At 42.0% G+C, this 23,394-nt stretch overlaps 1 protein-coding gene across 2 annotated transcripts; it reads left to right on the top strand.

The window, feature by feature from the left end:
- The first annotated feature begins 3,904 nt into the window (after nucleotides 1-3,904).
- On the top strand, nucleotides 3,905-22,173 carry LOC139761299 (uncharacterized). Of its 2 annotated transcripts, none has more exons than XM_071685332.1 (5): nucleotides 3,905-4,087; nucleotides 7,298-7,418; nucleotides 13,027-13,257; nucleotides 17,314-17,463; nucleotides 20,318-22,173. In XM_071685332.1, the coding sequence occupies exons 1-5, from the start codon at nucleotides 3,944-3,946 to the stop codon at nucleotides 20,485-20,487; spliced, it is 816 nt and encodes a 271-aa protein (XP_071541433.1). In that variant the 5' UTR covers nucleotides 3,905-3,943; the 3' UTR covers nucleotides 20,488-22,173. The 2 variants fall into 2 exon arrangements, with proteins under 2 accessions (XP_071541433.1, XP_071541432.1); XM_071685331.1 differs by having other exon boundaries at nucleotides 3,906-4,087; nucleotides 13,024-13,257.
- The last annotated feature ends 1,221 nt before the right edge of the window (nucleotides 22,174-23,394 follow it).

The raw sequence follows: 23,394 nt of genomic DNA, 5'->3' as shown, positions 1-23,394 counted from the left end.
TTCAACGCTCCTAGAACCTTCGACCCTTCCCCCATCCTGTGACTCACTTCCGCTTCCATGGTTCCATCCGCTGCCAAATCCACTCCCAGATATCTAAAACACTTCCCCTCCTCCAGTTTTCTACAATCAAACTCACCTCCCATTTTACTTGTCCCTTAAACCTACTGTACTTAATAACCTTGCTCTTATTCACATTTACTCTCAGCTTTCTTCTTTCACATACTTTGCTGAACTCAGTCACCAGCTTCTGCAGTTTCTCACCCGAATCAGCCACCAGCGCTGTATCATCAGCGAACAACATCTGACTTCACCTCCAACAGCCAGAATCGAACCCGGAACCCTTGTGCAAGAGGCGGGAATGCTAACCGCTAGGCTATGGGTCTGGCTAATAGGAAATAACTATTCGAATACTATGTCCTCGAATACCCTTCGTCTCACGTTGGTGAGCAACGGGGTCTACAACGGTCATTTCCCAACAGGCGCACATAGCTAGCAGATAGCATTTTACCGAACCTAACTGTACAACGCGGAAGTATATGAATACGAACATAGTGCATAGATTCTATAGATTAGATTTAGATTTAGATTTAGATGGCTTTTTGTTTCATCAAAACGGGACTACCAGGCTTTTCCTACCATCTTCTCCTTACAAGCACCATACACGTACTCAAACCTCGCTTAGTTTCTTCACATAAGTACTCTTGCTAACTCCTGTCTCCCCTTACATTTCTAAGCACAAATCTATAGTCCCTAGTCTCCTGCATCATTGTCGGCTAAGAACCTCCTGCTTTCCACCTGACTCTACTGCCAATGAAAGGGAGAAATCAGACAGTAGTAATACCGACCTCTACCAAGACCCTTTTCCTATCTGTTTGATCTTCCTCTTGCAACTTCTCTGTTGAACACCATCTGTTTAATACCTCTCTTAATATCTTACTTCTCTCTGAGACACAGTTGTCTAATGACGGTCTGTCTCACTAGTCCCTTTTCATATCCATCTATGATCTTCCAAACTCTCATGTTTTGTGGATCAAGATCTATCTATCTTCCACTACCACACTTTTTCTCTCTTTCGTCTGTTGTTCTCCTAATCTACAAATTTCATATCTTTCTTCGACTTAGCTAAACTCCTGCCATGAAACTGTGGCATTATCCACTTTGGGGATTTTAACGTTCACCATAGGGAATGGTTGAATTTCTCCCATACGGATGGTGGAGGAATTGAAGCCTTCACGCTCTCCATTCTCAACGACTCGGGGAAATTATCACCCACATTAGCCATATTCCTGACCGATACGACCAGTCTCCTAATATTTTGGATCCATTTTTAATCTCCAGTCCATCCCAGTGTAATCATACAATCTCGCTCCCAGGTGGTTCATCTGATCACAGTCTTATAAATGTGTCTCCGTTCTAACGGCGCCTCTCCCCTCAACAGCCATTTTCTAAAGCTGACTGCAATGACTTATGTCACTTTTTTTTTACTGATTTTCCTCAGGTAAATTACTGTCTCTTATTCGGTGATGCTACTGACTCCGCCAAACGCATAGCAGAGGTTATTCTTGCGGGAATGGAAGAGATTTATCCGCTTTTCTCCCAAGACGATCTCGTCTGCTGATCCATAGTTCAACCGTTCCTGTTCTGAGGCCATTCAGGCAAGGGATCAGGCCTATTAGGCTAGGAAAAAACTCTCCTTCCTCCGACTTACATTCATCTTTTATCACTGCCCGCGATCACTACGAGTATGTCATCCTTGAGGCAAAGCGTTTCTTTATTCAAAGGAAGTGCGATAACTTCTCTTCTTCATCCATTGATGGTATTAGCTAATGACATCACTAGCAACTTCTGTGGGTCTACCTTTTCTTCACTTTCCCTCTCAGATGGTACTGTAGCTGTCTCTTTAGTAGACAAAGCGACTCCCGTTTCTCCTTTAACTCCAACTTGGATGACTCTAACATTTCTCCACCCCTGATGCTCCTTTTACTAATCCTATGTCCCTCCCTGTACAGGGCTTCTCTCTCTGGACACAGGAAAAGCTTATGTCCCTGACGGCATCCAACCCCATGTACTGAAAGACCGTGCCTCGGGACTTACACTCGTGCTTGCTCCTCTGTTCCGTTTCTGGCTAAAAACTAAACCTTTCCTTCTTGGACGTAAGTGTTGATACATCCCATCTCTAAGACGGGTTGACGTTGTCCCATTACTTTGACATCTACCATTTCCAAAGTCTTTGAATCCCTCCCCAACTCCCATATTCTTAGGCACATTGAATCACAGTCTTCTCTCTGATCACCAGTATGGCTTCTGTCAAGCGAGATTCTTGTATTTGCTCTTGACAGGTTGTGGCAGCGGTGTCTTACCTCCAAGTTCCCTCCTTTGGCTTTCCTCCATCACTTTGCTGCTTCATTCATGTATGGCTTCCTTTCCGACCGAGCTATCGCTGTGGTTGCTGCTGGATCAGCCTCCCCACCTTTCGCCACCTACGGCGGTGTGTCCCTCAAGGCCCTGTCCTGTCCACTACACATATTTTTTTTCCTTTTTATCAAATGTTTCCACTCTTTCACAAATAACTAAATGCGCTCGTACGCTGAAGACTCAACCCTGCATTCATCCACATCCTTCAATTTTGCTCCTTCTTCTCTCACTGGATCTGTGTGCTGTCCTTACACGGAAACCTCAGTAAACTCAAACTTGGGCAAGGGAATACGAAATCTAGTTCAGTTTCAAACTCAGTTTCTACGCAACTCGTCGAAAACTCCTTCACAACTCCCTACTCCTCTTTGCCTGTTATTTCACTTGTTATTACTGTAATATTCACTCTTTCTTGGAAATCTAACATTACAAAATACCTAAGTCTTTCTCTAAGAAACTGGGAGTCCTGTCCAGATGTCGAAATTTTTTATTTTCTGAACAGTTGCTCCGTTCATACAAAGGATTGGGTCGTCCTTGTATGGAGTACTGCTCTCACATCTGGGGAGGTTCTAGCTCTGCATCCTTACTTGACATAGTTTAGTCGAAAGCGATTCGACTTATAAACTCTCCCAGGCTCACTTCACAACTTGACCCTTTTGCCTTACACTGAATATTAGTTTACTTTCCTTCTTCTACAGATATTACTTTGGATTTTGCTCCCGAGAACTGGCCGCTTGTGTGCCCCCCACCACTAGCTAGACCACGCAATACTCTCATATATTCCCCTGTAACTATAACTCGGCATATCTTAAAATATAGGTTTTTACTTGATCCAAAATTCGTAAAATACCTTCCCTTGTCTCTTCCTTTTCCCTTTCATAATCCTCTCTATATTTCAATTAATACCTGGCCTTAACGTGAACTTTTGTGCGTGATTGGAAGCTCCAACATAAAATAAGGACTTTGGATTATTCGCTGGACATTGACTTATTCATGTCCTCAAATGGGACATCATTATGAACCTGAAGATAAACTGCCTCCTAAACCATTCTCCTGAGGTGGTGGTCTGGTGACGGGTTAGTTATGATGACTCTAAGGTCCGGTTCACACACACACACACACACACACACACACACACACACACACACGCAATCATGCAACTTGCTGTTATAATCATACCGAGGCTTTTCACTGTGTCCCATCTATATCGCTAGGGTTAGATTTTATCCTCCTTGTATCAGATCCCTCTTGTGGAGCTTTCAAAGTTCCTTTCCGTCATTCCTTGCTCCCCTCATGAACAGAAAATCATCAGCAAACATATGTAGATATGAATCTATTCCTTCTGCCAAATCATTAACGTAAATTAAGAAGAGCAATGATCACAAGACTTGTACCCTGCAACCCGCTACTGGTGTGTACTAATGAATATGTAACATTTGTTTTATACATTTATGAGAGTGATTAAAGAATCCTTTTCGTCTCATTTTAATCATTACATTCCCCCATTACTCCCCTGCTAGAGACCTACACTATGAGTGGAACAACGCGAGCGGTGTGGGGATGGATGGTGGTCCTGTGCGTGTGTTTACGTGCCACCCACACCTTGAGCTGGGGATCTTCCGTGTACAAACTCGACGACATAGACAGACAGTGGCTGGAGCAGCTGTGTTCTGAGGTTAGTGAGTCAAACGATCAATTGTGTTCTAAATCGAGTGGGTTGACGTAAAGGCTCCACAATGTCCTAAGGTGAGTGAGTCGACCTGAACACTCCACCGTTTTCTGAGGTGAGTGGGTCGAGGGTGAATGCTTCACTGTGAACTGAGGTGAGTGGGGTCGAGGGTGAATGCTTCACTGTGAACTGAGGTGAGTGGGGTCGAGGGTGAATGCTTCACTGTGAACTGAGGTGAGTGGGGTAGGCCTGACCGATTCACTGAGGTGAGCGGGCCGACTTGAAAGCTCTAGAGTAATCTGAGGTGACTAGGTTGATTGACAAACATATACCAGGTATATTATCTATTATACTTTGTCGCTGTCTCCCGCGTTAGCAAGGTAGCTCAAGGAAACAGACGAAAGCATGGCCCAACCCACCCAGATACACATGTATTTACATATACGTCCACACACGCGCATATACATACCTATACATCTCAACGTATCCATACATATACACACACAGACATATACATATATACACATGTACATAATTCATACTGTCTGCCCTTATTCATTCCCGTCGCCACCCAGCCACACATGAAATTACAATCCCCTCCCACCGCATGTGCGCAAGTAGTGCTAGGAAAAGACAACAAAGGCCACATTCGTTCACACTCAGTCTCTAGCTGTCATGTATAATGCACCGAAACCACACAGATCTTTCCATGGTTTACCCCGGACGCTTCATATGTCCCGGTTCAATCCACTGGCAGCACGTCGACCACGGTATACCATATCGTTCCTATTCAATCTATTCCTTGCACGCCTTTCCCTCCTGCATGTTCAGGCCTCGATCACTCAGAATCTTTTTCACTCCATCTTTCCACCTCCAATTTGGTCTCCCACTTCTCCTCGCTCCCTCCACCTCTGACACATATATCCTCTTGGTCAATCTTTCCTCACTCATTGTCTCCATGTGACCAAACCATTTCAAAACAACCTCTTCTGCTCTCTCAACCACACTCTTTTTATTACCACACATCTCTCTTACCCTTTCATTACTTACTCGATCAAACCACCTCACACCACATATTGTCCTCAAACATCTCATTTCCAGCGTATCCACCCTCCTCCGCACAACTCTATGTATAGTCCATGTCTCGCAAACATATAACATTGCTGGAACCACTATTTCTTCAAACATACCCATTTTTGCTTTCCAAGATAACGTTCTCGACTTTCACGCATTCTTCAACGTTCCCTGAACTTCCCAAGCTCTCTCATCCACAAAGGACTGCATACTTGACCCTCTTTCCAAAACTCTTGCATTCACCTCGCTAACAACCCCATCCATAAACAAATTAAACAACCATGGAGACATCATGCACCCCTGCCGCAAACCAACATTCACTGAGAACCAATCACTTTCCTCTCTTCTTACACGTACACATGCCTTACATCCTCGATAAAAACTTTTCATTGCTTCTATGAACTTACCTCCCACACCATATATTCTCAATACCTCTCACAGAGCATCTCTGTCAACTCTATCATATGCCTTCTCCAGATCCATAAATGCTACGTACAAATCCATTTGATTTTCTAAGTATTTCTCACATACATTCTTCAAAGCAAACACCTGATCCACACATCCTCTACCGCTTCTGAAACCACACTGCTCTTCCCCAATCTGATGCTCTGTACATACCTTCACCCTCTCAATCAATACTCTCCTATATAATTTCCCAGGAATACTCAACAAACTTATACCTCTGTAATTTGAGCACTCACATTTAACCCCTTTGCCTTTGTACAATGGCACCATACAAGCATTCCGCCAATCCTCAGGCACCTCACCATGAGTCATACATACATTAAATAACCTTACCAACCAGTCAACAATACAGTCACCCCCTTTTTTTGATAAATTCCACTGCAATACCATCCAAACTCGCTTCCTTGCCGGCTTTCATCTTCCCCAAAGCTTTTACTACCTCTTCTCTGTTTACCAACTTATTCTCCCAAACCTCCCAATTCTCTCTCACTTTGCACACCACCTCGACCAAAACACCTTATATCTGCCACTCTATCATCAAACACATTCAATAAGCCTTCAAAACACTCACTCCGTCTCTTTCTTACATCACCACTACTTGTTATAACCTTCCCAATGGCCCCCTTCACTGATGTTCCCATTTGTTCCCTTGTCTTACGCACTTTATTTACCTCCTTTCAAAACATCTTTTTACTTTCCCTAAAATTTAATGATACTCTCTCACCCCAACTCTCATTTGCCCTCTTTTTCACCTCTTGCACCTTTCTCTTGACCTCCTGCCTCTTCCTTTTATACATCTCCCAGTCATTAGCATTATTTCCCTGCAAAAATCGTCTAAATGCCTCTCTCTTCTCTTTCAACAAATATATACCAGGTACACTCAACAAACATATGCCAGGCACACTCAACAAACATATACTTGGTACACTTAACAAACATATACCTGGTACACTCAACAAACATATACCTGGTACACTCAACAGACGTATACCAGGCACACTCAACAAACATATACCTAGTACACTCAACAAACATATGCCAGGTACACTCAGCAAACATATGCCTGGTACAGTCAACATACGTATACCTGGTACACTCAACAGACGTATACCAGGTACACTCAGCAAACATATACCTGGCACAGTCAGCATACGTATACCTGGTACACTCAACAAACATATGCCTGGTACACTCAACAAACATGTACCTGGTACACTCAGCAAGCATATACCAGGTACACTCAACAAATATATACCTGGTACACTCAGCAAACATATACCTGGTACACTCAGCAAACATGTACCTGGTACACTCAACAAGCATATACCTGGTACACTCAACAAACGTATACCCATGTAATACAACTATTCTCTTTTATCCCATTTGTCTTATACTTCCTTGTATCTAATATTTATGCGATATTAAGGTGAGATATAAGGTTCATGGTTGCCTAAAACTTCTTTGATTTGCCTCTTGAACTGCTGATGTTCTTAATGAATCGATTAATGTGATAAATACTTGAATAGATCTTCTTATATGCCCTTGAGTGTTCGTTTAACATTCGCATTATCAATAGAAAAGCTAAATGGTCATGATTTTATATCTTCATGATTGTAGTCGTCCTTTCTGTAAGCAGCTGCAGCCAGTCTAAGGACCCCTTACGTCATCTTTCCACAGTCAGCCGCTAAAGTGAACGCGTCCATCTCTGCCTTGGACCAAAAGCTGGAAAAGATTCTCGCCTTCGTTAACCAAGTAGTAACGATTGAAGATTCCTGGATGGCCTTGACTAGAGAATCAGGTAAGTGGAAACTCTCTCTCTCTCTCTCTCTCTCTCTCTCTCTCTCTCTCTCTCTCTCTCTCTCTCTCTCTCTCTCTCTCTCTCTCAATAATTGGTGCATATAGGGTGTTCAGTGTCGTAAATGGAAATGGGGAAGAGCTTGTGGATTTTTGTGCTGAAAAAGGGCTGGTGATTAAGAATACCTGATTTAAAAAGAGAAATATACATAAGTATACGTATGTAAGTAAGAGAGGTGGCCAGAGGATGTTATTGGATTACGTGTTAATTGATAGGCGTGTGAAAGAGAGACTTTTGGATGTTAATTTGCTGAGAGGGGCAGCTGGAGGGATATCTGATCACTATCTTTTGGAGGCAAAGGTAGAAATTTGCAGATGTTTTCAGAAAAGAAGAGAGAATGTTAGGGAGAAGAAAGCGGTGAGAGTAAGTGAGCTTGGAAAGGAGACCTGTGTGAGGAAGTACTGGGAGAAATTGAGTGCAGAATGGAAAGAGGTGAGACCTAGTGAGGTAAGGGGAATGGGGGAGGAATGGGATGTATTTAGGGAAGCAGTGATGGCTCACACAAAAGATGCTTGTGGCATGAGAAAGGTGGGGTGGGCAGATTAGGAAGGGTTGTGAGTGGTGGGATGAAGAAGTAAGATTGTTAGTGAAAGAGAAGAAAGAGGCGCTCGGACGATATTTGCAGGGAAGTAGCGCAAATGAGTGGGAGATGTATAAAAGAAAGCGGCAGGAGGTCAAGAGAAAGGTGCAAGAGGTGAAAAAGAAGGAATTTGAGAGTTGGGGTGAGAGAGTATCATTAGATGTTAGGGAGAATAAAAAGATGTTTTAAAAGGAGGTAAATAAAGTGCATAAGACAAGAGAACAAATGGGGACATCAGCGAAGGGGCAAATTGGGAGGTGATAACAAGTAGTGATGAAGTGAGGAGATGGAGTGAGAATTTTGAAGGTTTGTTGAATGTGTTTGATGATAGAGTGGCAGATATAGGGTGTTTTGGTCGGGATGGTAAAGAGAGAAGAGGTAGTGAAAGCTTTGCGGAAGATGAAAGCCGGCAAGGCGGCTGGTTTGGATGGTACTGCAGTGGAATTTATTTCAAAAGGGGGTGACTATCGTTGATTGGTTGGTAAGGTTATTCCATGCATGGATTGGCGGAATGCGTGCATAGTGCCATTATACAAAGGCAAAGGGGATAAAGGTGACTGTTCAATTCAGAGAGGCATAAGATTGTTGAGTATTCCTAGGAAATTATATGGGAGGGTATTGATTGAGAGGGTGAAGGCCTGCACAAAGCATCAGATTGGCGAAGAGCAGTGTGGTTTCAGAAGTGGTAGAGGATGTGCGGATCAGGTGTTTGCTTTGAAAAATGTGTGAGAGGAATACTTAGAAAAACAGATGGATTTGTATGTAGTATTCATGGATCTGGAGAAGGCATATGATAGGGTTCATAGAGATGCTTTGTGGAAGGTTTGAAGAGTATATGGTGTGGGAGGTAAGTTGCTAAAAGCAATGAAAAGTTTTTGCCAAGGATGTAAAGCATGCGTATGAGTAGAAAGAGAGGAAAGTGATTGGTTCCCAGTGAATGACGCTTTGCGGCAGGTGTGTATGATGTTTCCATGTTGGTTTAATTTGTTTATGGATGGGGCGGTTAGGGAGATGAATGCAATAGTTTATGAGAGAGGGGCAAGTATGCAGTCTATTATGGATGAGACGGCTTGGGAAGTGAGTCATTTGTTGTTCGCTGATGATACAGCATGGGTGGTGACTCGAGTGAGAAACTTCAGAGGTTGGTGACTGAGTTTGGTAAAGTGTGTGAAAGAAGAAAGTTGAGAGTAAATGTGAATAAGAACAAGGTTATTAGGTTCAGTAGGGTTGAGGGGCAAGTTAATTGGTAATAAGTTTGAATGAAGAAAAACTGGAGGAAGTGAAGTATTTTAGATATCTGGGAGTGGATTTAGCAGCAGATGGAACCATGGAAGTGGAAGTGAATCACAGAGTGGGGGAGGGGGCGAAGGTTCTGGGAGCGTTGAAGAATGCAATAATGCACCGAAACCACAGCTCCCTTTCCACATCCAGGCCCCACAGAACTTTCCATGGTTTACCCCAGACGCTCCACATGCCCTGATTCAATCCATTGACAGCACGTCGACCCCGGTATACCACTCCGATCCAATTCACTCTATTCCTTGCCCGCCCTTCACCCTCCTGCATGTTCAGGTCCCGATCACTCAAAATCTTTTTCACTAAATCTTTCCACCTCCAATTTGGTCTCCCACTTCTCCTCGTTCCCTCCACGTCCGACACATATATCCTCTTGGTCAATCTTTCCTCACTCATTCTCTCCATGTGCCCAAACCATTTCAAAACACCCTCTTCTGCTCTCTCAACCAAGCTCTTTTTATTTCCACACATCTCTCTTACCCTTACGTTACTTACTCGATGAAACCACCTCACACCACACATTGTCCTCAAACATCTCATTTCCAGCACGTCCATCCTCCTGCGCACAACTCTATCCATAGCCCACGCCTCGCAGCCATACAACATTGTTGGAACCACTATTTCTTCAAACATACCCATTTTTGCTTTCGGAGATAACATTCTCGACTTCCACACATTCTTCAAGGCTCCCAGGATTTTCGCCCCCTCCCCCACCCTATGATTCACTTCCGCTTCCATGGTTCCATCCGCTGCCAGATCCACTCCCAGATATCTAAAACACTTTACTTCCTCCATTTTTTCTCCATTCAAACTTACCTCCCAGTTGACTTGACCCTCAACCCTACTGTACCTAATAACCTTGCCCTTATTCACATTTACTCTTAACTTTCTTCTTTCACACACTTTACCAAACTCAGTCACTAGCTTCTGCAGTTTCTCACATGAATTAGCCACCAGCGCTGTATCATCAGCGAACAACAACTGACTCACTTCCCAAGCTCTCTCATCCCCAACAGATTTCATACTTGCCCCTCTTTCCAAAAGTCTTGCATTCACCTCCCTAACAACCTCATCCATAAACAAATTAAACAACCATGGAGACATCACACACCCCTGCCGCAAACCTACATTCACTGAGAACCAATCACTTTCCTCTCTTCCTACACGTACACATGCCTTACATCCTCGATAAAAACTTTTCACTGCTTCTAACAACTTACCTCCCACACCATATATTCTTAGTACCTTCTACAGAGCATCTCTATCAACTCTATCATATGCCTTCTCCAGATCCATAAATGCTACATACAAATCCATTTGCTTTTCTAAGTATTTCTCACATACATTCTTCAAAGCAAACACCTGATCCACACATCCTCTACCACTTCTGAAACCACACTGCTCTTCCCCAATCTGATGCTCTGTACATGCCTTCACCCTCTCAATCAATACCCTCCCATATAATTTACCAGGAATACTCAACAAACTTATACTCTGTAATTTGAGCACTCACTCTTATCCCCTTTGCCTTTGTACAATGGCACTATGCACGCATTTCGCCAATCCTCAGGCACCTCACCATGAGTCATACATACATTAAATAACCTTACCAACCAGTCAACATTACAGTCACCCCATTTTTTTAATAAATTCCACTGCAATACCATCAAACCTGCTGTCTTGTCGGCTTTCATCTTTCGCAAAGCTTTTACTCCCTCTTCTCTGTTTACCAAATCATTTTCCCTAACGCTCTCACTTTGCACACCACCTCGACCAAAACACCCTATATCTGCCACCTATCATCAAGAACATTCAACAAACCTTCAAAATACTCACTCCATCTCCTTCTCACATGGGTACACTAACCACTTGGCTATGCTTGCCCCTAACGCTATCCACCCGGCTATGGTTCAGGTTTAGGAACATCCGTATCATGAATTTGTTATGTGAACAAGAAGGGGAAGTGTTTACTAATTTCATCAACAATATAGCTATCCAATTTGTGTAGAGCCTCACTAACATTGATGTTATAATTCTTTGTATATTTCATAGAAGATTAACTGAGATGACATCACTCCAGTCAATACAATGATCATAATCTTTAACATGATTAAACAAGACATTTGATTCTTGTCCTGTTCTTATACTATATCTATGTTGCTTAAATCTAACTGAAAAATCCTTTCCTGTCTGCCTAACATGAAACTTATCACAATTTCTACATGAAACTTTATAGATGCATCCTGTAGAACTTTCTGATGAGTTTCTGAATGATAATGTTAATAGTATTGTTCTTGTTACTAGAATGAAGAACGAAAAGGCTGTTGGTGTCAAGGGGAAGTTTGGGTTCAACTCTATGAAATGATTTCTTTTCCAGCTTAGAGAAATCATTTTATGTGATCACGATGCACAAAAAAGAAGACTAAAAGCCCACGGCTTTTATCCTGTCGCGCACAATCACATTCTCTACAGAAACCAGAGTTAATAATTGTTCATCAACTTGCTGTCTTGTAATGCACTAGCACTAGAGATTATCAGCATGAATGATTGTAGTCTATCTCAAATTATATAGTACACGTCTCCTGCATCTTGCCATAGGCAAGGTCAGAGAAGAAGTGGGGTGTGAACTTCAACCTTTACTTCGCATGAAAAGATAACAACAAGAGTTGAACCCAAATCTCCCATTGACACGAAAACCTTTTAGTTCTCCCTTATGATAATAATTTTTTTTGATTTTCCATATTTCAGAAAACGCCATCTTTTTGGGGAAGCTAATGCAAATCAGGTTTATAATTTTATTTACAATGTGCTTATAGTTTTATTTACAATTTTCACGATTCAAGTAACTGAAACCTAATGCCGTATTACAGAAAAGTTATTGGAACATAATTTATGTTTCGATCAGTGGCAATGTTCCATAATTCAAGAGTGAGGTGGGTTTGTCATGAGATAGTTCTACAGGGTCGACTACGAGCTCGCTGATGTGAGCGTTTGGTAAATAGACAAAGCCTATGAAAACTCGTCTTACTCCTCTTGACAGCCGATATATACTAAATTTTCAATATATTCGAAATATTTCCCGCCTTTGGGGTTCAGAAGGAATAGTTACAGATTGTTGCACGTCTCTCGATTGCCAAAAAGTCCTCCTGAATAATATCTATGAATGTATTTGATTTTTGGTATCTACTTTTCAATCTACCTAAAACTTTACGTATCTTACGTACTATTTTCATATGTTGCTTATTTGAGCTTATGATTTATATCCATTTAACGCCATCCAATGAGTTCAGCCAGGATGAGTGTCCAACGAATAACCAAAGTGAATAATTGTCCATAACTGGACGAATAACTTATTACTTGGATATGCAGTTGATGACGATGGATATATATAGATACAAATACATTTTGCTTCGCCGTTTTTGTTCAAATCAATATAATGACAGGTAATGACAGGTGACGAGGAAGTGTATCAGTAATGTCATCTAGGAAAAATGCTCCAAAGGCTATGACCAATTAATCTTAATGAAAGACTATTTGTTACAAGAGGGACGTAATGCAGAGGTCATAAAAGAAGGGCAGATAACTCTCAATTTAATTTAGTTGTTCATAAAGAGCTCAGGTTTGAATCACAGAAAACGATATAACTAGAGGAGTAACTGAAACCTTTGACAGCAGGTACTGTGGAAAGGGACCTGACAGCACATGTGGAAACTCCTCTGCCTGTCGAAAAAACTGAGGAGAATCAGAACTCCACCAAGATAGACTCCACCAAGATAAACTCCACCACGAAAGAGGAAGAAATTATAGAAAAGGAAAAGAAGGAGGAAGAAAGGGAGCAAGAACCACGGTATGAATTCCACGACGGCAGTGAAGATGATGAAGAAAAACCCGAGGAGCCTGGGAAAGGTAATTGTAGTAACAATGCATAGCTCTCTAGATGATGAATATAGATTTTGTCTCTATATGAATGTCATTATTGTTGGTTTTCTTTCTTCGTTTAAGGTCATCTTCCCTCCATTGGTATTTGATACTCTTTAAGATATAAATATATATATATATATATATATATATATATATATATATATATATATATATATATATATATATATATATATATATATATATATATATATATATATATATATAAAAGGGGAAACAGAAGAAGGAGTCACGCGGGGAGTGCTCATCCTCCTCGAAGGCTCAGATTGGGGTGTTTAAATGTGTGTGGATGTAACCAAGATGAGAAAAAAGGAGAGATAGGTGGTGTGTTTGAGGAAAGGAACCTGGATGTTTTGGCTCTGAGTGAAACGAAGCTCTAGGGTAAAGGGAAAGCTGGTTTGGGAATGTCTTGGGAGTAAGGATTGGGAGTGTCTTGGGAGTAAAGTCAGGGGTTAGTGAGAGGACAAGAGCAAGGGAAGGAGTAGCACTACTCCTGAAACAGGAGTGGTGGGAGTATGTGATAGAGTTTAAGAAAGTAAACTCTAGATTGATATGGGTAAAGCTAAAAGTTGATGGAGAGAGATGGGTGATTATTGGTGCATATGCACCTGGGCATGAGAAGAAAGATCATGAGAGGCAAGTGTTTTGGGAGCAGCTGAATGAGTGTGTTAGTGGTTTTGATGCACGAGACCGGGTTATCGTGATGGGTGATTTGAATGCAAAGGTTAGTAATGTAGCAGTTGAGAGAATATTTGGTATACATGGGTGTTCAGTGTTGTAAATGGAAATGGTGAAGAGCTTGTAGATTTATGTGCTGAAAAAGGACTGGTGATTGGGAATAACTGGTTTAAAAAGAGAGATATACATAAGTATACGTATGTAAGTAGGAGAGATGGCCAGAGAGCGTTGTTGGATTACGTGTTAATTGATAGGCGCGCGAAAGAGAGACTTTTGGATGATAATGTGCTGAGAGGTGCAACTGGAGGGATGTCTGATCATTATCTTGTGGAGGCGAAGGTGAAGATTTGTAGGAGTTTTCAGAAAAGAAGAGAGAATGTTGGGGTGAAGAGAGTGGTGAGAGTAAGTGAGCTTGGGAAGGAGACTTGTGTGAGGAAGTACCAGGAGAGACTGAATACAGAATGGAAAAAGGTGAGAACAAGGGAGGTAAGGGGAGTGGGGGGGGGGGGATGGGATGTGTTTAGGGAAGCAGTGATGGCTTGCGCAAAAGATGCTTGCGGCACGAGAAGCGAGGGAGGTGGGCAGATTAGAAAGGGTAGTGAGTGGTGGGATGAAGAAGTAAGATTATTAGTGAAGAGAAGAGAGAGGCATTTGGACGATTTTTTGCAGGGAAATAATGCAAATGAGTGGAAGATGTATAAAAGAAAGTGGCAGGAGGTCAAGAGAAAGGTGCAAGAGGTGGAAAAGAGGGCAAATGAGAGTTGGGGTGAGAGAGTATCATTAAATTTTAGGGAGAGTAAAAAGATGTTTTGGAAGGAGGTAAATAAAGTGCGTAAGACAAGGGAACAAATGGGAACTTCGGTGAAGGGGGCTAATGGGGAGGTGATAACAAGTAGTGGTGATGTGAGAAGGAGATGGAGTGAGTATTTTGAAGGTTTGTCGAATGTGTTTGATGATAGAGTGGCAGATATAGGGTGTTTTGGTCGAGGTGGTGTGCAAAGTGAGAGGGTTGGGGAGGATGATTTGGTAAACAGAGAAGAAGTAGTAAAAGCGTTGAGGAAGATGAAAGCTGGCAAGGCAGCGAGTTTGGATGGTATTGCTGTGGAATTTATTAAAAAAGGGGGTGACTGTATTGTTGACTGGTTGGTAAGGTTATTTAATGTATGTATGACTCATGGTGAGGTGCCTGAGGATTGGTGGAATGCTTGCATAGTGCCATTGTACAAAGGCAAAGGGGACAAAGGTGAGTGTTTAAATTACAGAGGTATAAGTTTGTTGAGTATTCCTGGTAAATTATATGTGAGGGTATTGACTGAGAGGGTGAAGTCATGTACAGAGAATCAAATTGGGGAAGAGCAGTGTGGTTTCAGGAGTGGTAGAGGATGTGTGGATGAGGTGTTTGCTTTGAAGAATGTATGTGAGGAATACTTAGGAGAGCAAATGGATTTGTATGTAGCATTTAAAGATCTGGAGAAGGTATATGATAGGGTTGATAGAGATGCTCTGTGGAAGGTATTAAGAATATATGGTGTGGGAGGCAAGTTGTTAGAAGCAGTGAAAAGTTTTTATCGAGGATGTAAGGCATGTGTACGTGTAGGAAGAGAGGAAAGTTATTGGTTCTCAGTAAATGTAGGTTTGCGGCAGGGGTATGTGATGTCTCCATGGTTGTTTAATTTGTTTATGGATGGGGTTGTAAGGGAGGTGAATGCAAGAGTTTTGGAAAGAGGGGCAAGTATGCAGTCTGTTGTAGACGAGAGAGCTTGGGAAGCGAGTCAGTTGTTGTTCGCTGATGATACAGCGCTGGTGGCTGATTCATGTGAGAAACTGCAGAAGCTGGTGACTGAGTTTGGAAAAGTGTGTGAAAGAAGAAAGTTAAGAGTAAATGTGAATAAGAGCAAGGTTATTAGGTACAGTAGGGTTGAGGGTCAAGTCAATTGGGAAGTAAGCTTGAATGGAGAAAAACTGGAGGAAGTGAAGTGTTTTAGATATCTGGGAGTGGATTTGGCACCGGATGGAACCATGGAAGCGGAAGTGAATCATAGGGTGGTGGACGGGGCGAAAATTCTGGGAGCCTTGAAGAATGTGTGGAAGTCGAGATCATTATCTCGGAAAGTAAAAATGGGTATGTTTGAAGGAATAGTGGTTCCAACAATGTTGTATGGTTGCGAGGCGTGGGCTATGGATAGAGTTGTGCGGGGGAGGGTGTATGTGCTGGAAATGAGATATTTGAGGACAATATGTGGTGTGAGGTGGTGTGATCGAGTAAGTAATGAGAGGGTAAGAGAGATGTGTGGTAATAAAAAGAGCGTGGTTGAGAGAGCAGAAGAGGGTGTATTGAAATGTTTTGGTCACATGGAGAGAATGAGTGAGGAAAGATTGACAGAGAGTATATATGTGTCAAAGGTGGAGGGAACGAGGAGAAGTGGGAGACCAAATTGGAGGTGGAAAGATGGAGTGAAAAAGATTTTGAGTGATCGGGGCCTGAACATGCAGGAGGGTGAAAGGCGTGCAAGGAATAGAGTGAATTGGAACGATGTGGTATACCGGGGTTGACGTGCTGTCAATGGATTGAACCAGGGCGTGTGAAGCGTCTGGGGTAAACCAATGAAAGTCTGTGGGGCCTGGATGTGGAAAGGGAGCTGTGGATTCGGTGCATTATTACATGACAGCTAGAGACGCACTTATCACGTGATCGATATAAGGCATGAGGATAAAGAGTACATAATTGGCTAGGTTCTAAGAGGGAATAATGTTTTGTGCTTGAAAGATGTTTACTATTCCCATTTTCCAATCTGAAACTACTTGGCTTAAAAACACTGAAACTCGTTCTTTATCGATTTTTTTAAAAATATAAATGGTGTCTTTAGTAAAAATTGCATAGTATATTTTCTATTTCCTATAGGACAATACTTCAAGTGTATTTCTATAAAAGCCCTACCCTTCTTAAGAATAAACATATTTAGATCTATTTCTATAAATTCACTTTTTTGATACATCATCTTTCCTTTTTTGAGGCGGGGTGAAAGGTGGGTGAGGGGGTCCAACAACATCATATGGTTGTGAGGCGTGGGCTATAGATGGTTTTGTGCGGAGGAAGGTGGATATGTTGGAATAATTGAATCTTCTATTATCAAACTGACAAAGCATTGTACAATTAATATTAGTGAAGATCTATACAAACTTGACTGATAGCTTTACCGTAAACGGTTGTACCCGTTGTGCTCAAGGGTCGTTCCGTTGTGGTAGCAGGGTCGTTCCTTTGTGGTAGCAGGGTCGTTCCGTTGTGGTAACAATCGAAGGATGTCTGACAACAAAAATGTGTTAACCAAAGCATGTGTTCCACAGGAGAGTGCGGGGTGCAAGTCATGGATGATCACGAGACGATTGGCATGTTCTACATGATGTCTTACAACCATGGACACTGTGCCAACCGTAACCCAATCACTGTCCCCATCCGGTACTGCCTGGGCTACTGCGTCACCAGGACCTTCATCCGTAAGTCACTGCCAAAGAGACCTTAAGTCACAGTTCCTAAACCACCTTATCACTGTCACTTAAAACCAAAGAAATCTTAAGTCACAATTCCTAAACCACCTTAAAATGTCACTTAAAACCAAAGAAATCTTAAGTCACAATTCCTAAACCAGCTTATCACTGTCACTTAAAACCAAAGAAACCTTAAGTCACAGTTCCTAAACCACCTTATCACTGTCACTTAAAACCAAAGAAACCCTAAGTCACAGTTCCTAAACCACCTTATCACTGTCACTTAAAACCAAAGAAACCTTAAGTCACAGTTCCTAAACCACCTTATCACTGTCACTTAAAACCAAAGAAACCTTAAGTCACAGTTCCTAAACCACCTTATCACTGTCACTTAAAACCAAAGAAACCCTAAATCACAGTTCCTAAACCACCTTATCACTGTCACTTAAAACCAAAGAAACCTTAAGTCACAGTTCCTAAACCACCTTATCGCTGTCACTTAAAACCAAAGAAACCTTAAGTCACAGTTCCTAAACCACCTTATCACTGTCACTTAAAACCAATTTGTATCACTGTCATTTTAGGTATTTATTCATCATCCCTTGGTCCTATACAGCTATCTAGAGATGTCTAACTCATTATAATGTCTATCTCACCTTATCACTGCTTCCAGTCACTTCATCACTGCTTCCAGTCACTTCATTACTGCTTCCAGTTACTTCATCACTGCTTCCAGTCACTTCATCACTGCTTCCAGTCACTTTATTATTGCTTCCAGTCACTTCGTCACTGCTTCCAGTCACTTCATTATTGCTTCCAGTCACTTCATCACTGCTTCCAGTCACTTCATTATTGCTTCCAGTCACTTCATCACTGCTTCCAGTTACTTCATCACTGCTTCCAGTCACTTCATCACTGCTTCCAGTCACTTCATTATTGCTTCCAGTCACCTCATCACTGCTTCCAGTCACTTTATTATTGCTTCCAGTCACTTCATTATTGCTTCCAGTCACTTCATCACTGCTTCCAGTCACTTCATCACTGCTTCCAGTCACTAGCCACCTCATCGCACCTCCATCCACCTCGTCACTGTTCCTAGCCACCTCATCACTGTTCCCAATCACCTCAGCACCGCTTCCAATCACCTTATCAGTGCCTCCAGCTACCTGATCACTGCTGTAGTCAGTCCCATTACCACTGCCTATAGTCACTTCATCACTGCAACTAGTCACCTCATCGCTAACCTAACCACCTCATCATTACCACTTGACATCTCATTACTGCCTTATCTTCTTCATATCTGCTTCCAGCGACCGTATGGCTATCCTCAACTACTTCATCATTGTCTCCAGCCACAACAGTGATATGTTTTACCTTCAGTCATCTCATCTCTGGCCCCACTCAGCTCATCAGTGTACCTAGTCACCTCATCTCTGTCTTCAGCCTCCAGCTGTCTCATTACTGTCTTCAACCACGTCATTATTTTCACCAGCCACCTTGTCTCTTGTCCCAGCCACATTTTCATTGCCTAGAGCTATATTATTACTGTCTGAAACCACCTCATTCGTGCTCAGCCACCTCATGATTGCCTTCAAACACTTCGTGACTCTTTCAGTCACCTCATCACTGCCTCCAGCCACCTCACTGTCTCCACCAGCCACCTCTTCTGTGCTCCCAGTCACCTCATCACTGTTTCCAGCCACGTCATCACTGTTCCCGTCAAGCTTATTACATTCTCAGTTAGCTAATGGCTGCCCCCAGTCACTTCTTCACTGTCTCCAGCCACCTTATCACTGCCCCAGCAACCATATCACTGTCCAAGCCACCTCATCGCTGCTAGTAATCACCTGATCCAGCTACTTCACCACTGCTTCTAACTACTTCATCATTACATCCAATCACCTTATCACTGCCTCAGCCATTATATTACTACCACCTGTTAGCTCCTCACTTCTTCTAGCTAACTCATTTCTGCTTACATTTACCCCATCGCTGCTGCCAGCGACCGCATCATAACCTTAACCACCTCATCACTGCAGCCAATCACCTCATTATTGACCCTAGCCACCTCTTCAGTGCCTCAAGCCACCTCATCATTACTTCCAGCCATCTCATCACTTCCTCTATCTACCTTATCACTCTCTCCATCTAATTCATCACTGTTTCCAGCCAGCTCGTAACTGCCTCTAACCACTTAATCACAGACTCTAGCCACCTCATCACTGTCACCGGTCACTTTATCACTGCCACAACTACACTGGCCTTAGCCACCTTAGCACTGCCCATGTCACCTCGTCACTGTTTCCAGTCATCACAAGGTTCGTACCAAAGTGCTCAAGGGTCATACCGTCGTGTCAGGAGGTCAAGTTCTTGACAGCATATATAACCATACAGGGACTTGCCATCAACATCTAACTGAAATGAACTTATGTCAAAGGCTTTTATAACTCAGGCTCTGTGTCTAACCATTGTGCACCGACCCTGCTCTAGACAGGGGCTGGCAACATACCTGATAGAAACGAAGCATATGTAACGACTGTTGTGTGCAACGACTGAATAAAGAACAACACTGTTGTGTGCACATTGAATTGGACACTAAATATGTAAAACTGGAAAACACTAGAGAATGAAAGTGGGAAGGAAAGACAAGTACATAGCTTGTTTAAACTATTACCCTTATTGAAACGAACCTCAGCCATCTCTAACTAGCCACTCAGTGATAGTCTTACATGAAAGCTGCAGCAGTTTGGCCCATAACAATATTCACACCGAGTCTCATTCTACTTCATGTATATTCTTTCATAGATATAATATACAACGTTATATGCACTGTTAATGAAGTCTATTTTTTCCCACCTTACAGATCGAGAGGCAGGCATCTGGAGCCAAGGAAATGACTGTCGCAGTTGTCAGCCAAATTCTTTCGAGACGATTCGAATCCCTCTGTCTTGTGACGATGGCTTCATCTTCGAAAAGGGTTTCGAAAACGTCGTGGACTGCAAGTGTCGTGGTTGCAAACCCATCATACACTGACGATCTCTCTGTACAAAGACACCATGTAACTGCGTCATGCATAGATGAGTTTGGTTGGATCTCTGAAGTTCGAAGCTGTGTCATAATCATTAGTCTAAGGTTCGAATTTCACTTGATAACACCGTCTGAGCTGTATTCCAAAGTTCGAGGTGGAGACTTCATTTAATTAAGTGAAATTACTCTACATTGTCGTAAAAGATGATTTCATACTTGTCACAATATTCTCAGCATTTCACCTTCATAATCATTTAAGAAGATTCTAATTAGTTTCGACTGACAACACAAGAAAAACATCTCGTGAGACGGAATGACAAAGCCAATTAACAATGGCATTTTTGCCTCAGTGTTTCATATGTGTGTATTTACCTGATATTGATCAAATGAGAAAAGTTCGACACTGTTTTGTGTTCCGGTATGATATCTGTTAAATTGTGTGCCTTTTAATTCTTTTTCAACACAAAACATTGGAATTTAGCATCATTACATGTACTTTATTTTACTTCAGAGGAATTTCGTACTTTTCACCTGTTTGTGAAGGAATTCATCATAATGTATTTTGTGTACATAAGGTTCAGTGTGTTTCATGTACTACCCGTCCAAGTGGGTACTGTTATCAGCGTACACATGATTATATTTCACAATTGATATTCAGTTGCTCCTGCAGTTCCAAGGTTGCGCTACTTCCAATTCTTTGGAAAGACTGTACTCCCAGTGATATACACTCGCCATAGGTGACTTTTCACTCGCGGTGTAACCTCGAGCAGGCGGAGCCTAGTGATACACATACACAAACACACACACACACACACACACACACACAGAAGGGGAAGTGATAACAGGTAGTGAACAAGTGAGGAGGAGACGGAAAGAGTATTTTGATGGATTGCTAAATACGTTTGAGGATAGGGTGGCAGATGCAGGATGTTTTGGTCGTGGTGGTGTGCGAACTGGTGGTAATTGCCTTGCGGAAAATGAAATGCGGCAAAGCGACATGGGTTGATGGTACTGAATTTATTAAGAAGGGGGTGAATGTGTTGTTAATTGGTTGGTAAGGATATTCCATATATGTATGGTTCATGGTGAAAAGGCACAAGTTTGTTAAGTATACCTGGAGGGTTGTGTTCATATACCTCCGCGTTGTACATTTAAGTTCGGTAAAATGCTATCTGCTGGCTATGTGCGCCTGTTGGGAAACAACCGGTGTAGATCCCGTTGCTCACCAACGTGAGACGAAGGGTATTCGAGTATATAGTATTCGAATAGCTATTTCCTATTAGCCAGGCCCATAGCCTAGCGGTAGCATTCCCGCCTGTGGCACAGGAGTTCCGGGTTCGAGCCTGGCTGTTGGAGGTTTGTATGATATATGTATATATATACATATATATATTATATATAGTGGTGATGTGAAAAGGAGATGGAGTGAGTATTTTGAAGGTTTGTTGAATGTGTTAGGTGATAGAGTGGCAGATATAGGGTGTTTTGGTCGAGGCGGTGTGCAAAGTGAGAGGGTTAGGGAGAATGATTTGGCAAACAGAGAAGAGGTAGTAAAAACTTTGCGGAAGATAAAAGCCGGCAAGGCAGCGGGTTTGGATGGTATTACGGGGTTCAAATCCTTGTTGTTGTTTTATACATATATATACTAAAAAATATTTGTATAATAATTATACAAAATAAAGATGCAAATGAGGTTTGTTTCTATTGTCCTCAAACACACTGAGAATGTTTTGTCCATAGATGAAGATATACCAGTGGAAGGAACCACTGGGACACTATTCCCGAAAGCAGCCATTGTCAGACTGCCGTCATAACGTTTATGACTCTCTATGGAGATATTCACGTTAAGTTACAGTCTGTTACTTTGGTAATAAGTGAACCTATCTTTTAGTGTGTAATTACTTATTTGTATTAAGAGAAGAGAATCTAACACTCGAGGGGCTCCATGTTTTGCATGTTCTTGATTTATATAACATGAATTTGCGTTAACCGTGTCTTCAGTCATTATATTCCATACATCCACTACTCACACTTAATAAAAGTACTGCAGTACACTGTCTTTAAAAGTTTTCTTGTTTAAAATCATGTTCTGTCCTCTGGTTCTTCTATCCCTTGATTTCTCGAAGATCTGCTCACTACCTACTTCGCTAGTGTGTTTTAAGAACTAAAACACTGTTATCAGGTCACTGCTCACTCTTCTCCCGTCCAAGATGCGCCAAAGGCCTCTAGCGTTTCCATGTACTCAGCTTTCTTAATTCTGGTTCTATATTTCCTGCTCTTCTCTAAACCCTCTCTATTACCGCTGTGCCCATCTTTAGGTACGGCGACCAAACTTGAGAAGCATATTCTAGACTTGATGTTCTGTAGGACGTGAGCAGCTCTGTGAATATTTCCTTGAGCTATTCTACTTAGCTGAGACTCTGGCTATAAGATAGGGATGACAATAACCCCCATGTCTCCCTCCCATATATATTTCCACAGTTCCTGCCAGATAATATTCATATCAACATCTTCTTTCGTTGTGATCCATCCCTATTGCTTTCCATTCATTATTACCCATTTCTACTGTACGGGGAAGGAGTTTAACACTCATGATGCCCCATCCTTTCCATATTCTCTACTAACATACAACCTTTTAAATTCATGCACGGTATCTGCATTAACCATGTCCTCAGGCTTTGTATTTTATACCTACAACACACGTATACTGTAAAAGCTCTTTTTTATATCTCTTGTAACAAGTTTCTTGCCAAATATCGTCTTATATCCTCATCTTACTCGAAGAACTGTTCACTGTCCGGGTCATCAATCTGTTTGAAACATTTAAGGTTGTGATCATATTACCACTCAATATCACCACTCATTCTTCTCTCTTCCAAGGTCGGCAAATTCAAAGCCTCCAACCTTTCCCTG

Source organism: Panulirus ornatus, chromosome 40 (assembly GCF_036320965.1).
Source record: "Panulirus ornatus isolate Po-2019 chromosome 40, ASM3632096v1, whole genome shotgun sequence".
Classification (NCBI taxonomy): domain Eukaryota; kingdom Metazoa; phylum Arthropoda; class Malacostraca; order Decapoda; family Palinuridae; genus Panulirus; species Panulirus ornatus.
Note: the sequence above shows the minus strand (reverse complement) of the source record. Positions and strands in the feature narration are given on the sequence as shown.

What these genes read in the sequence shown, in the direction of transcription:
- LOC139761299 (XM_071685331.1), top strand. Translation starts at nt 3,944, where the DNA reads ATGAGTGGAACAACGCGAGCGGTGTGGGGATGGATGGTGGTCCTGTGC. An exon ending in GGCCTTGACTAGAGAATCAG is followed by an intron (nt 7,419 to 13,023) that starts GTAAGTGGAAAC and finishes AACCTTTGACAG; the next exon opens with CAGGTACTGTGGAAAGGGAC. An exon ending in ACCCGAGGAGCCTGGGAAAG is followed by an intron (nt 13,258 to 17,313) that starts GTAATTGTAGTA and finishes TGTGTTCCACAG; the next exon opens with GAGAGTGCGGGGTGCAAGTC.